At 46.8% G+C, this 16,486-nt stretch overlaps 1 protein-coding gene across 1 annotated transcript; it reads left to right on the top strand.

Annotated features, from left to right (window-relative positions):
* The first annotated feature begins 1,781 nt into the window (after positions 1–1,781).
* On the top strand, positions 1,782–12,711 carry LOC138293213 (fibrillin-2-like). The gene is given in 8 exon segments (XM_069232300.1): positions 1,782–2,849; positions 2,852–2,956; positions 2,959–3,126; positions 3,129–3,611; positions 3,614–4,327; positions 4,330–6,993; positions 6,996–8,741; positions 10,869–12,711. Coding segments are annotated over 8 exon segments (8,595 nt in total). The 5' UTR covers positions 1,782–1,972; the 3' UTR covers positions 12,707–12,711.
* Positions 12,712–16,486: the final 3,775 nt, after the last annotated feature.

The raw sequence follows: 16,486 nt of genomic DNA, 5'->3' as shown, positions 1-16,486 counted from the left end.
ATTGTATAACAAGTTAACATCACCATTCAATCCACCAGGAAGTATTCCAACTCTCTATCCAAATTTAGGCCAAACTCCACTGCCCTTAGTCTCATTATCCACAATGCTTCCTTTCTGCATGAGGAAAGTTCCCTATTACCACCGTTAAGACATGTTCAAAACCAAAGAATTCAAAGCTTTTTCGGGTATCTTGTGAATCACAGTTAAAATATGTGCCACAACAGGATATCTTATATCACCATTTTTAAGTGCTCACACATGTTCACCAATTCTAATTTTGAGTGGGCGTATAGTACTCCCAACATAGATCCGAGTAAATTTACAACGTATCAGGTAAATGACAAAGGAGGTATTACAATCAATTGCTGACTTAATTTTATACACTTGTTGTCCAGTCGTAGAAAATTCTTTAAAAACATGACAGGCCCAGCTAAATATTCCACACGGTCCATATTTGAAAAAAAACATCCCTCGTGTGGATAACCATGTACTAGTAGGTATAGTGGTAGTGAAACTAGGACTGAGAATATTCTTAAAAGTTCTACTTCTACGGTAAGCTGTAACCACTCTTTCAGCTACAACATTCTTCAGTGCCTCATCTTGAAGTAGTATGCCCCAATGCTTGACCACAAATTTCCTCAAAATCAACAATGAATTGTTATAATCTGTTACAAATTGAACCTTGTTGGATTCAATATCAAATTTGTCTCGATTCCTTACTTTCAAAGTGTCACTCCTCACTAATTGTTTTGCCCGATATTGTGTTTTCTTAATCACACGGTTAGGATAACCCTGTGATCTAAATCTCTTGCTCATCTCGTCAACATGACACAAAAATTAATTATCCAAACTGCAATTACGTCGGGCTCTCACCAATTCTCCGTAAGGAATTGATATAATTTGATGTTTGGGGTGTGCACTCTTAGCGTGTAAAATAGAGTTACACGCTGTGGCTTTACAAAATAGCCTACTCTGGATCTGATTATTGTCGATAAAGAGTTCAACATCCAAAAACTCGATGATCTCAGAACTAAACTGGTAAGCAAATTTAACGCTCATAGAATTCGAGTTCAGGAATTTATAAAATTAGTCTATCTGTACTCCCTGTCCAAATCATTAGACAATCGTCAATGTAGCGCCCCCAATATAATATATATGTCTGCCATTGGGTAGACTCTGGGCCCAAATCCATTTATCCTCATACCACCCCATAAAAAGATTTGCATACGAGGGGGAGAATCTGGAGCCCATTGTCACACCCTGCTTCTGTCGAAACCAGTTCTTATCGAACAGAAAAAAATTGTTCGTAAGTATTAAATTCATCATTTTAACCAGCATATCCGTGTGCTCCCACAGGCTTGCCGATCTCCTATTAAGAAAGTATTGTGCAGCCATTGTCCTAAGTCATGGGTAATACAAGTATACAATGTGACCACATCCAATGTAACCAATAGCATATTGCTCTCCCATTCAATATCATTTAAAATGCTAAGAATATGCGTAGTGTTCTTAATGAAAGATGGAAGGTTACATACCAGCGGTTGTAAAAATGAATCCACCTAATCAGAAAGTTTTTCAGTTGGGCCTAATATACCAGAAACAATTGGTCTACCCAGTGGAAAAGGTAGTTTGTTGTGTACCTTAGGTAATGTATAGAGACAAGGAAACCTTGGATGATCTACCTTAAGGTATAAATATTCATCTTTATTTAGTAATCCATATTGTTGCCAGGTGAGTAACCTACTGTTGATCTTATTCATAAGGTTAGGAATGGGCCTTTCTGCCCAGCTTCCCACTAAACAAAGGAGCTCTGGACAACGCAACCTCAGGACCTGAAGCCTCACACGGAACCCATCAGGACTGGCACGCGTTCCAGGCTCAGGGTTGCCTTCCGTCCCTTGACGGCACCATTCCCGTTTCCCACTGAGAGTGGATGTCCAGGGCCTAGTGGGAGCCCCACATTGTTTCCGTCATGGGGGTTCTATGGCTGGCCAAGTTCATGCTAGGATGGACTGCACTTTACCATTTGGAGCAAGTCCAAGGACAGCCAGAGCAAGGAGATGTGCAGGCTGACAGATTTGCAGGCTACGAAGACAGACAAATAGCGACCAGAGTACGGAGGCGTGGACAGGACCTGCTAAGAGGGCCAAACGTCTGTGGGTCTCGATTCCACTCCTACTGCTGCCCTGTATGGAAAACGTTACCTGGGGGAAATCAATGTATTGTTCCAATATGTTGAAACTCCTGTGGCGATGGATTCTGTTCCCGGCCAAACATGTGCACATGCTCAAATGGACAGCTATCTCCAACCTGTGGATCTGGCGGAGTCTTGAACTGCAACATACGATGTATGAATGGAGGAAGCTGCAATGAGGACTCCTGCCAGAAGGGATACACTGGAACCCACTGCGGACAGCCTGTCTGTGAAAGTGGGTGTCAGAATGGTGGCCGTTGCATTGGACCCAACCGATGTGCTTGTGTTTACGGGTTTACCGGTCCTCAGTGTGAAAGAGATTACAGGACAGGACCTTGCTTCACCCAAGTCAGCAACCAGATGTGCCAGGGGCAGCTCAGCGGTATTGTGTGCACCAAGATTCTGTGCTGTGCTACCATTGGACGAGCATGGGGTCATCCCTGCGAGATGTGTCCAGCTCAGCCCCACCCCTTCCGTCGTGGGTTCATTCCTAATATACGCACTGGGGCTTGTCAAGACGTGGATGAATGCCAAGCAATTCCTGGACTCTGCCAGGGAGGCAATTGCATCAGTACCATTGGCTCCTACGAGTGCAAGTGCCCTGCCGGCCACAAGCAAAGCGAGACTTCACAAAAATGTGAAGATGTGGATGAATGCACACCATCCCCAATGTGTGTGATGGAGGAGAGTGCACCAATACTGCAGGAAGATATGTGTGCACCTGCCCCCGGGGGTTCAGCACGAGCCAAGATGGATCACGCTGTTCGATCAACGCATTGGCACTTGTTTCTCTGCTTTGATTGGTGGACGACGCGCCGGAGAGCTACCTGTCCAGTTTACCAAAACGCACTGCTGTTGTGACTCTGGGCGCTGTTGGGCTATCGGATAAATTCCTGCAATGTGTCCAGTTCGTGGATCTGATGAGTATCGCAGACTTGCATTGAGGGGCTCCCTCTAGGACCTGGTTTGCCTGGGACCTATCCAGGCTTTGGCCCTGGGGGTGCTGGACCCAGTGGCTTTGGACCTGGAGGTACCGGACCCAATGGTTTTGGACCTGGAGTCTTTGGGCCCAGAGGATTCGGACCCAATGGGAATGGACAAGGAGGGATTTCGGGACTCCCCGGGATGGGACCTGGAAGCTCCAGCATTGGTACCGCTACACTCAATCAAACTGGGGATATCTGCAAGTTGTTCACAAATCTTTGTCAGAACGGGCGCTGCATCCCTACTCCCTCCAGCTACAGATGTGAGTGTAACATGGGATACCAACAGGATAACCGTTTGGAGTGCATTGATGTGGATGAATGCTCCAGCAGCCCCTGTGTGAATGGTGACTGTGTCAACACTCAAGGCTCATACCACTGCCGCTGCCATGATGGTTATCAGAGCAACCCAACGAGGCAGTCCTGTATCAATATCGAAGGAATGGTTGATGCGTTAACACAGATGGCAGCTTTCAGTGTAGTTGCAATGCTGGTTTTGAGACCACCCCTGATGGCAAGAACTGTGTTGATCATGATGAATGTGCCACTACCAACATGTGCTTGAACGGGATGTGCATCAATGAGGATGGAAGCTTCAAATGCATCTGCAAAACTGGCTTTGTACTGGCTCCTAATGGACGCTATTGTGTGGATGTTGATGAATGCCAAACACCCGGCATTTGCATGAATGGGCGCTGCATAAACTCTGAGTGACTTGGAGGACTGACAATTGGTATTGATGGCCGGGTCTGTGTAGACACGCACATGCGCAGCACCTGCTATGGAGCCATCAAAAAGGGCACCTGCGCTCGCCCATTCCCTAGTGCCGTCAAGAAGTCTGAGTGCTGCTGTGCAAACCCTGACCATGGCTTTGGAGAGCCCTGCCAACCATGCCCTGCCAAAAACGCAGCTGAATTCCAGGCCCTCTGCAGTAGCGGCATCGGGATCACAGCTGATGGCCGAGACATCAACGAATGTGCTTTGAATTCAGAGATTTGCCCGAATGGCATCTGTGAGAACCTGCATGGCAGTTACTGCTGCATCTGCAACCTGGGCTACGAGTCTGACACGACTGGCAAGAACTGTGTTGATGTGGATGAGTGTGCGGTGAACCGGTTGCTGTGCGACAACGGCTTGTGTCGCAATACACCCGAAGTTACACATGCACCTGCCCCAAGAGCTACGTCTTCAGGACAGAAACAGACACCTGTGAAGATATCAATGAGTGCGCATCTAATCCATGTGTGAACGGGGTCTGTAGAAACAATGCTGGCTCCTTTGTCTGTGAATGCTCCCTGGGAAGCAAAGTTGACTCCACAGGAACCATCTGTGTAGACAGCATGAAGGGAACGTGCTGGCTGAACAGTCAAGATGGCCGCTGTGAAGTGAACATCAATGGAGCTACCTTGAAGTCTGAATGTTGTGCAACCCTGGGAGCTGCCTGGGGCAGTCCCTGTGAACGCTGTGAAATTGACCCAGCCTGTCCTAGAGGCTACGCCAGGATGAAGGGGGTGACATGTGAAGATGTGAAAGAGTGCGACGTCTTCCCTGGCGTTTGCCCCAATGGACGCTGTGTGAACACTGCCGGATCCTTCAAATGCGAGTGCCCAGAAGGTCTGACTCTGGATGGGACTGGAAGAACATGTGTAGATGTGCGGGTCGAGCAGTGCTTCTTGAAGTGGGACGAGGATGAGTGCACAGGGCAGCTACCTGGGAAGTACAGGATGGACATGTGCTGCTGCTCTGTTGGTGCCGCCTGGGGTATCGACTCTGAGGAGTGCCCCAAGCCTGAAAGTGACGAGTATAGGACTATCTGCCCCAGAGGTCCAGGATTTGCAAACAGGGGTGATATACTGTCTGGCAGACCATTTTACAAAGATGTGAATGAGTGCAAGGTGTTCCCGGGCCTCTGTTCTCATGGCACTTGCCGAAACACCATCGGCAGCTTCAGGTGTAACTGTGAAAGCGGGTTTGCCCTTGATTCAGAGGAAAGGAACTGTACTGACATTGATGAATGTCGGATATCTCCTGACCTGTGTGGGTTTGGAACCTGCGTGAACACACCTGGAAGTTTTGAGTGCGAGTGCTTTGATGGCTATGAAAGCGGATTCATGATGATGAAGAACTGCATGGATATTGACGAGTGTGAAAGGGATCCTCTGCTATGTCGAAGGGGTAGCTGCATCAACACCGAGGGAAGCTTTGAATGTATCTGCCCTCCTGGTCATGAACTGACTGCTGAGGGGAACGCCTGTATTGATGTGAATGAGTGCTCCTTGAGTGACAACCTCTGCTGAAATGGCCGCTGTGTCAACATGATCAGAACTTACCAGTGCGCCTGTGACTCTGGGTTCCAAGCAACACCTGATAGGCTGGGCTGTGTCGACATTGACGAGTGCACCATCATGAACGGCGGCTGTGATTCTCACTGTACCAACTCTGAGGGCAGCTACGAGTGCAGCTGCATTGAGGGCTATGCACTGATGCCAGACAAGAGATCATGCACAGATATCGACGAACGCGAGGACAACCCAGACATCTGTGATGGCGGTCAGTGCACAGACATCCCTGGAGAATACTGCTTCATGTGCTACGATGGGTTTATGGCTTCCCTGGACATGAGAACTTGCATCGACGTGAACGAGTGTGACCTCAACCCCAACATCTGCCTCCATGGAGAATGTGAGAATACAAAGGGCTCCTTAATCTGCCACTGCCAGCTGGGCTACTTCGTGAAGAAGGGGACAACCGGCTGCACAGAAGTGGATGAGTGTGAAATTGGAGCACACAACTGTGACATGCACGCATCCTGTATCAACGTTCCTGGTAGCTTCAAGTGCAAGTGTCGTAGCGGCTGGGTTGGAGATGGCTTGAAATGTGTCGATCTGGATGAATGTTCCACGGAGGAGCACAGCTGTAACATCAATGCCGACTGCGTGAATACTCCAGGCTCGTACCGATGCACATGCCAGGAGGGATTAAATGGTGATGGCTTCTCTTGCTCTGATGTTGACGAATGTGCAGACAACATCAACCTTTGCGAGAATGGCCAGTGTCTGAATACACCCGGGGGATACCGGTGCGAGTGCGAGATGGGTTTTACACCAACTGAGGACAGCAAGGCCTGCCAGGACATTGACGAGTGCACATTCCAGAACATTTGCGTCTTTGGGAGCTGCCAGAACCTGCCTGGGATGTTCCGCTGTGTCTGCGATGATGGGTATGAGCTGGACAGAAGTGGGGGAAATTGTATAGACGTAAATGAGTGTGCTGATCCAGTGAACTGCATCAACGGCCTGTGTGTGAACAGACCCGGTAGCTACTTGTGCAACTGCCCACAGGACTTTGAACTGGACCCTACGGGAGTAGGGTGCGTGGATACTCGTGTTGGAAATTGCTTCCTGTACACCCAGCCCAGGGGAGATGGTGGGATCTCTTGCAGCGCTGAGATTGGTGTTGGTGTCACCCGAGCTTCCTGCTGCTGCTCCCTGGGCCGCACCTGGGGCAATCCTTGTGAATCCTGTCCATCTGGAAACTCCACTGAGTACAAGACCCTGTGTCCCGGAGGAGAAGGTTTCCGTCCCAATCCAATCACCGTTATTCTAGAGGACATTGATGAGTGCCAAGAACTCCCAGGCCTCTGTCAAGGAGGAAACTGTGTCAACACCTTTGGCAGCTTCCAGTGTGAATGTCCGCTGGGGTACTACCTGAATGAAGACACCCGGATCTGTGAAGATATTGATGAGTGCAGTGCTCACATCCGAATCTGCGGTCCTGGCACTTGCTACAACACGCTCGGAAACTACACTTGTGTCTGTCCCCAGAGTACATGCAAGTCAACGGAGGAAACAACTGCATGGACATGAGGAAGAGCGTGTGCTATCATCATTATAATGACACCTTTGAGAACGAACTGTCTTTTAACATGACCAAGAAAATGTGTTGCTGCTCTTACAACACTGGCAAAGCGTGGAATAAGCCCTGCGAGCCGTGTCCAGTCCCAGCCAGTACTGAATATCAGTTCTTGTGTGGGAATCAGGCCCCTGGGTTTATCATCTACATCCATACAGGAAAACCCATTGATATTGACGAATGCAGTGAGATCCCAGCAATCTGCACCAATGGTGTCTGCATTTACCAGATTGGCAGCTTCCGGTGCGAATGCCCAATGGGATTCAGCTACAACAACATCCTACTCATCTGTGAAGACATCGATGAGTGCAGTGGTGCAGAGAACCTATGTCAGTGCAATGCCGATTGCATTAACATCCCTGGAAGCTACTGGTGCGAGTGCTCAACAGGTTACAAGCTGTCTCCCAGTGGAGCCTGCGTGGGCCGTAACGAATGCCAGGAGATTCCAAATGTCTGCAGCCATGGCGAGTGCATTGACACAGAGGGAAGCTATGTCTGCGTCTGCCACAATGGATTCAAAGTCACCAGTGACCAAACCATGTGCATAGATATTGATGAGTGTGGCCGACAACCCTGCGGCAATGGAACTTGCAAGAACACAGTGGGGTCCTACAACTGCCTCTGCTTCCCTGGGTTTGAGCTCACTCACAACAATGACTGCATGGATATTGATGAGTGCTCATCCCTGATTGGGCAAGTTTGTTGCAATGGCCAGTGCATAAACGATGTCGGTGGCTTCCAGTGCTTGTGTTATGAGGGATACAAGATCACTCCTGATGGGAAGAACTGCGTTGACATAAACAAATGTGTAAGCCTCCCTGGCACCTGCTCACCAGGGACGTGTCAGAATCTGGAGGATGCCTTCCGTTGCATCTGCCCTCCGGGATATGAAGTGCAGAATGACAACTGCATTGATACCAACGAGTGTGATGAAGAACCCAACATCTGTCTGTTTGGTACCTGTTCCAACACTCCAGGAAGTTTCCAGTGTATATGTCCCCCAGGATACGTTCTCTCTGACAACGGACGGAGGTGTTTCGACACCAGGCAGAGCTTCTGCTTCACTCGCTTTGACAATGGAAAGTGCTCTGTTCCCAAGGCCTTCAACACCACCAAAGCCTGCTGCTGCTGCTGTAGCAAGATGCCCAGAGAGGGCTGGGGAGATCCATGTGAACTCTGCCCCCAGGAAGGACATGTGGCCTTTCAAGAGTTGTGCCCATATGGACACGGAGCAATTCCTGGTCTCGGGGAGACTTGTGAAGATGTGAATGAATGTGCAGAGAATCCCGGTATCTGTGTGAATGGAGCTTGTATCAACACGGATGGTTCTTTCCGATGTGAATGTCCCTTTGGATACAACCTGGACTTCACTGGTGTTAACTGTGTTGATACGGATGAATGCTCCATTGGTAACCCATGTGGAAATGGAACCTGTACCAACGTGGTTGGTGGATTCGAATGTGCATGTGATGAAGTATTTGAGCCTGGCCCCATGATGACTTGTGAAGATATCAACGAGTGCTCCCTGAACCCACTTCTCTGTGCCTTCCGCTGCATCAACACTTTTGGCAGCTATGAATGTACCTGTCCTTCCGGATAAACCCTCAGAGATGACAGGAGGATGTGCAAAGATTTGGATGAGTGCTCTGAAGGTCTCCACGACTGTGAGTCACGTGGGATGGTATGCAAGAACCTGATTGGCACCTTCATGTGCATCTGCCCACTAGGGATGCAGCGCCGGCCTGATGGGAAAGGCTGCATTGATGAAAATGAGTGCCGTACCAAACCTGGCATTTGCCAAAATGGCAGCTGCGTGAATGCTGTGGGAAGCTACAGATGTGACTGCAATGAAGGATTCCAAGTCAGCCCCACTGGCACAGAGTGCATTGATACCCGCCAGGGATATTGTTATATTGAAGTTCTGCAGACAATGTGTCAGCTATCCTCCACAAGCCGGAACCTTGTCACGAAGTCGGAGTGTTGCTGTAATAGTGCTCGTGGATGGGGCAACCTATGTGAGCTCTGTCCCCTCCCTGGAACTGCCCTCTACAAGAAGATGTGCCCACACGGACCTGGCTACTCAACTGATGGACGAGATATTGACGAATGGAAAGTTTTTCCAAATCTGTGCAAGAATGATCAGTGCATAAATAGCATTGGCTCCTTCCGCTGTCACTGCAAACCGGGCTACACCACTGACATTACAGGGACGTCTTGCGTCGACATGGATGAGTGTGCTCAGTCTTCTAAGCCATGTAACTTCATCTGCAAGAATACAGAAGGAAGCTATCAGTGTTCTTGTCCACGGGGATACTTCCTTCAGGAAGATGGAAAGACCTGCAAAGATTTGGATGAATGTTCAACCAGACAACACAACTGCCAGTTCCTGTGTAAAAATACTATTGGAAGCTTCAACTGCAAGTGCCCCCCTGGTTTCACGCAGCACCAGACCACCTGTATAGATAATAATGAGTGCACTGCCCAACCTAGTTTGTGTGGTGCCAAAGGAGTGTGCCAGAACAGCCCAGGTATTTACAACTGTGAATGCCAGAAAGGATTCTCCCTGGACACTGCCGGCAGCAGCTGTGAAGATGTGGATGAATGTGACGGAAACCACCGCTGCCAGCATGGCTGCCAAAATGGATTCAAAGTCGCCAGTGACCAAACCATGTGCATGGATATTGATGAGTGTGACCGACAACCCTGCGGCAATGGAACTTGCAAGAACACAGTGGGGTCCTACAACTGCCTCTGCTTCCCTTGGTTTGAGCTCACTCACAACAACGACTGCATGGATATTGATGAATGCTCATCCCTGATTGGGCAAGTTTGTTGCAATGGTCAGTGCATAAACGATGTCAGTGGCTTCCAGTGCTTGTGTTATGAGGGATACGAGATCACTCCTGATGGGAAGAACTGCGTTGACATAAACGAATGTGTAAGCCTCCCTGGCACCTGCTCACCAGGGAAGTGTCAGAATCTGGAGGGTGCCTTCTGTTGCATCTGCCCTCCGGCATATGAAGTGCAGAATGACAACTGCATTGATATCAACGAGTGTGATGAAGAACCCAACATCTGTCTGTTTGGTACCTGTTCCAACACTCCAGGAAGTTTCCAGTGTATATGTCCCCCAGGATACGTTCTCTCTGACAACGGACGGAGGTGTTTCGACACCAGGCAGAGCTTCTGCTTCACTCGCTTTGACAATGGAAAGTGCTCTGTTCCCAAGGCCTTCAACACCACCAAAGCCTGCTGCTGCTGTAGCAAGATGCCCAGAGAGGGCTGGGGAGATCCATGTGAACTCTGCCCCCAGGAAGGACATGTGGCCTTTCAAGAGTTGTGCCCATATGGACACGGAGCTATTCCTGGTCTCGGGGACACTCGTCAAGATGTGAATGAATGTGCAGAGAATCCTGGTATCTGTGTGAATGGAGCTTATATCAACACGGATGGTTCTTTCCGATGTGAATGTCCCTTTGGATACAACCTGGACTTCACTGGTGTTAACTGTGTTGATACAGATGAATGCTCCATTGGTAACCCATGTGGAAATGGAACCTGTACCAACGTGGTTGGTGGATTCGAATGTGCATGTGATGAAGTATTTGAGCCTGGCCCCATGATGACTTGTGAAGATACCAACAAGTGCTCCCTGAACCCACTTCTCTGTCCCTACCGTTGCATCAACACTTTTGGCAGCTATGAATGTACTTGTCCTTCCGGATACATCCTCAGAGATTTCAGGAGGATGTGCAAAGATTTGGATGAGTGCTCTGAAGGTCTCCACGACTGTGAGTCACGTGGGATGGTATGCAAGAACCTGATTGGCACCTTCATGTGCATCTGCCCACTAGGGATGCAGCGCCGGCCTGATGGGGAAGGCTGCATTGATGAAAATGAGTGCCGTACCAAACCTGGCATTTGCCAAAATGGCAGCTGCGTGAATGCTGTGGGAAGCTACAGATGTGACTGCAATGAAGGATTCCAAGTCAGCCCCACTGGCACAGAGTGCATTGATACCCGCCAGGGATATTGTTATATTGAAGTTCTGCAGACAATGTGTCAGCTATCCTCCACAAGCCAGAACCTTGTCACGAAGTCGGAGTGTTGCTGTAATAGTGCTCGTGGATGGGGCAAACTATGTGAGCTCTGTCCCCTCCCTGGAACTGCCCTCTACAAGAAGATGTGCCCACACGGACCTGGCTACTCAACTGATGGACGAGATATTGACGAATGGAAAGTTTTTCCAAATCTGTGCAAGAATGATCAGTGCATAAATAGCATTGGCTCCTTCCGCTGTCACTGCAAACCGGGCTACACCACTGACATTACAGGGACGTCTTGCGTCGACATGGATGAGTGTGCTCAGTCTCCTAAGCCATGTAACTTCATCTGCAAGAATACAGAAGGAAGCTATCAGTGTTCTTGTCCACGGGGATACATCCTTCAGGAAGATGGAAAGACCTGCAAAGATTTAGATGAATGTTCAACCAGACAACACAACTGCCAGTTCCTGTGTATAAATACTATTGGAAGCTTCAACTGCAAGTGCCCCCCTGGTTTCACGCAGCACCAGACCTCCTGTATAGATAATAATGAGTGCACTGCCCAACCTAGCTTGTGTGGTGCCAAAGGAGTGTGCCAGAACAGCCCAGGTAGTTACAACTGTGAATGCCAGAAAGGATTCTCCCTGGACACTGCCGGCAGCAGCTGTGAAGATGTGGATGAATGTGACGGAAACCACCGCTGCCAGCATGGCTGCCAAAATGTGCTCGGGGGATACCGCTGTGGCTGTCCTCAAGGCTATATGCAGCACTACCAATGGAACTAGTGTGTTGATGAAAATGAGTGTGCCAGCGGGTCTTCATGTGGCTCCACCTCCTGTTACAACACCCTCGGCAGCTTCAAGTGTGTCTGCCCCTCAGGATTTGACATTGATCAGGAATATGGCGGGTGCCAGGATGTGGACGAGTGCTCCGGTGGCACGGGGAACACTTGTAGCTATGGCTGCTCCAACACCGATGGTGGCTACCTCTGCGGCTGCCCTGGCGGGTACTTCAGAGCGGGGCAAGGTCACTGTGTTTCCGGGCTTGGCTTCAGCAAGAACTCATATCTGGCATCCCCTGCAGAAGAGAATGAGGAGGACATCCTGTATCATGAGGCCTGCTACGAATGTAAGATGAATGGATCCCTGAAGAAAGGAAGGCAGCGGCGTAGTGCTAATGGAACAGAGCCTCTTGAGTGTCAACACATCAGCTTGGCCAGCCTGGACATTGATGCCCCACTCACCATGTCGCTAAACATCTCAGATTTGGCCAACAAGCAGCATATCCTGGAATTGATCCCCACCATTGAGACTTTGGAGAACCACGTGCGCTATATCATTGCCCATGGCAATGAGGAGGGCTACTTCCGCATCCACCAGAAGGATGGGCTCAGCTACCTGCACCTGGGCCGCAAGAAGATCATTCCTGGCACTTACAGGCTGGAGATCGCCAGCATGCCACTGTACCGCAAGAAGGAACTGCTGAAACTGGAGGACGAAAATTACCTGAACTACCTCACAGGCGAGATTGGCCAGGCACTCAGGATGAAGCTGCAAATCAAACTTTACTAAGAACATTTAAAACACACTTCTTAAAGTTGCCATCCAAGAAGAGAAATTGGAATCGAAAACTAATTTTTTATTTATCCAATTTTCTATGTCAGCACCTCATCCCTGAAATGTAGGATTGATGGGAAACGTGTAATATGGGCTCGCCAAAACTGTGTCTGTCATTTTGTGTATTTTTTACCTGATGTTTTTGTTAAAAAAAGGAAATTTGAAAAAAAAGCATTTTGTGGCCAACTATTCAAAAACTGATTGCAAGCGAGAGTTCAAAAACTGTGGCAGAGGAGTATTATTTCAAAGAGCTACATTGTTAAACACAATGGCTGTTCTATGCCTGATTTCTAAAGGAAGGGGCTTGAAAGGGCTTGAACCTCTGCCCCGGAAAATGTATTTTCAAAACGATGAGCCTCGGTGTGGTAGTGGCTACAGAAAATGACAGTAGAATAACAGCGCTAAAACCAAAATCACCTAAGACAAAACACACATTTGCACGCACACACACACGCAAGCACACTGTGAGTCATGCGGGAAGCAGTAAAGCTGTCATGTGGGAGACTGTTCTGCTCTTTAGGATGAAGTATAATATTATGCTCATTTTTCCAAACAAAGTAAACAAAAACAGGAATTAATATTTTGTGTTGGAAATGGAATGGAAGAATGCCACGTTCCTACTGGTTTCGTTTTATCTATACCTTTTCTTTAACTTTTGGAAGCCTACAGATAGAATTGAATTCTTACTTTTAATTTAAGAACTGTGAACTCCAAGTCCTCAGTCTCAAAAGGATCTTTGCAATGTGAAGTGGCCTACCAGAAGGTCATGATCTTCCTACATTCATTGCCATACGTTCAGATATTCTGAATTATCATCTGCCCTTGTCTGCCAAGGCATCTTTTTAACCCGTGTAGTTCTGCTATCACTTCTCTTAGTTACTATTGCCTTCCCTGTCAATTTATTTTAGTTTTGGTATAGCATTGACATTTTGAAATACTTGAAATCATTCCCATTCCATGGAGAGCTCTCATTCCTCTGTGAGAGAGACGACAGCTGCCCAGAGGGTTGTTGAGGTAAGGAGTCTCCACCCAAACGGAGATATTAGTCTGTGAGACTGCACTCGAATTGCATGTATTCTTGACGATGGAGAACAGACTTTCTAGCATGGTGAATGTGTCTTTCAAGTGAGAAATCTTCTGTGGCAAAATATGGGATGGTCTCGCTGACTTGTTAGCCTTCACAGAGCTGTGCAGGTGTAGACAAGACACATTGGCATTGTTCTGAGGTCAGTTCGATTGTAAGGGATAGTTAACGGTATGAGTCTGGCCTACGTGTATTCTTTGGAATGATGGACTTTTGAAAAGAGTCATGGGAACATTGGCAAGATGTGATGGCCTTATTGTTAAAGATGTCAGCAAACCTCTTCTTTCAGAGCATCCTGGACCTTGAATTCTGGTGAAAGACATAGTTGTTTTGAAGTATTTGTTCAAGAATTTATCCTTGTGCCTGTTTCCTAGACTACAAAGAATGTGTCTTTCCAAATACCCAGGGTGAAACTGCTAATTTCTTAAATGTATTTCTTTGTACTCTAGATTATTCACTACACGCTCTCAAATCAAGTATACTGGTTCGAAATATTGCACATTTGCATTACATTTCTGGAGTTGGTGTTTGCTGTAATCTAAATATATGTGCAATACTAATTGCTTGTGCTATCCGTCGCATCTCTACCCAACTGTTCAGATCTGACATTAGGTTAGATGTTAATGGTTAACAGCGCTCTTGGATGTGCTTGTCTAAGTTTATTGACTGCTATTCCTGCAAAGGATTAGTCGATGAAATAGGTTGCTATAGAAATAGGCACAAATGCAGATGTTGGTTAACACCTCATGTGTATCTATCTTGGGAACTGTCTATTTAATTAAACATTCCAGTCTTCTTTTCAATGCAGGGGAGTTTGCATGAATCATCAACTTCAGTTATAAAAGCATCAGATGACCTGACTAAATGTTTGTCTCTTTACTGCTTTTCATAAATGATTGTTTGAAAGCCACATGACCTCGATGCAAACCGCCGATGAAAAGAAGACAGAGACTCCCATTTTAGCAAAATGAAAAAAAAATCGAAAAAGCTTGTAACAATATGTGTATATCCTAAAAATCTTTTCTATATTCCTGAAAGCATGGATGAGAAAAATAATGTATGCTAATGAAACATTCAGGAAATAGGCAGTTGCTTAACCTCACCATAAATTACCTTTAGTGGCTACAATAAATCCATCTGCATTTTCAGCCAGTGCATACTGCACATTGGTATGAGATGCATGTAGATGTTAACTTGGTTTGTTCACTTTCTGCATCTTTGATGTTATTGCCTCAATTTCTACTACATGCATGTTGATATATTCACTGCATTGAATAGCCTCCTGTTTGCAGCATGTTTTTTGGTAAATCTCACACTGTGCACTAACCCGCCATCTAGAATTTTACAGATGTTATAGAATATAATGCACTTGTAATAAGGCGGACAGGATATTCGCCATGTACCCCGTCATCCAAACTCTAAATCAGGCCTTTTGTCGGATACTGTAGTACAACACAAGTATTTTAGTACTCATCTAAAGTGGTTCACTGGCCAATGTATGCTAGAGACTGAGATGTGTATTTTGCTAATTTCTGAAAAATAACAATATAGTTAGTGCCTGTCTTGCATGGCTATCAGGAGTTATGCAGTATTTGCCACAATTTGCTAGAAGCATGGTGCTTTTGAAAAATGGAGATGGTTGGAGCAGACAGTTTACGACTGGCTTTGCTCTGTTTCTTCAGACAGACTTTCAATCCTCTAGCAAGTCTGATAGTTGAGTTCCAGCCCCTAAAATCCTAATGTTTTGAAATTATAAGTGCAGAAAGGAGCTCTGTGTATAAATAAAACCTCTTAATATGTCACTGAGAATAGTTTTTGGAGCTGGAACGACTTGAAAAGATTTTCCGGCAGGGAGAGAAATGTAGAGTTACGCTATCCCTGGAAGAACACAAGATAGAAATGTACTTGAGTGCACAAGACATACGTGATAAAAGCAGGTAGACCCTGAAAAAGAGATACTTGCAAAGACAGAAAGAATGAAAGGTTTCTGAAATAATGAATTCCTACAAAACAGCAGGCCTTCCTGCCATGGTGCCTTCCTCTGTCCAGTGCCTACACAGTTTAATAGTGTTCAGTGATATTTTACTTAAACCCACGAATGAAGAAAAAAGGTGCAGGTTCAAACTACAGCTACACACAAGACTAACTGAACCCTTCCTGGACCCTTACCTCACCTCTCCTTACCGGATTCTGAAACTGGTGCTGGTATTTTAACTTCATGTTTACTGCACTGTACGCAACCCATTAATATTTATATCTAATCAACCATTTTACTGTTTCTGTTTTTTTGTGAATGCATATTCCTGTAGATTTTTTTAAGTATGTTGTGGGGAGGTCTTTTTTTGTTTTTTGGTAGCAGCCACTTCATGTCAGTCAAGGTAATGTGTGAATACTGGATTTTTGGCTAATGTCACACTTGAATACTTTTGTGTTCAGCTGCCCCAACACACCACAGCTAAGTTAGGCAGGAGCCCAAGAACTCTCAATATGAACATTTGCCATCTTCGTATTTTTGTTTAACCAAATGGTGCTTTTTTTAAGGAAAAAATGAAAATACTGTCTTTTTGTTTCTTGCGTTGAGCCAAAAGTGTTAAAAACAACTATGTGTTCATTCATTCCAGTGTCTTCTGATGCATTTTTGTGTTTGTGTG

The sequence above is a fragment of the Pleurodeles waltl genome, chromosome 4_2 (genome assembly GCF_031143425.1).
Source record: "Pleurodeles waltl isolate 20211129_DDA chromosome 4_2, aPleWal1.hap1.20221129, whole genome shotgun sequence".
Lineage (NCBI taxonomy): Eukaryota > Metazoa > Chordata > Amphibia > Caudata > Salamandridae > Pleurodeles > Pleurodeles waltl.
The sequence above is the reverse complement of the archived record's forward strand: the minus strand, read 5'-3'. Positions and strand labels throughout refer to the sequence as shown.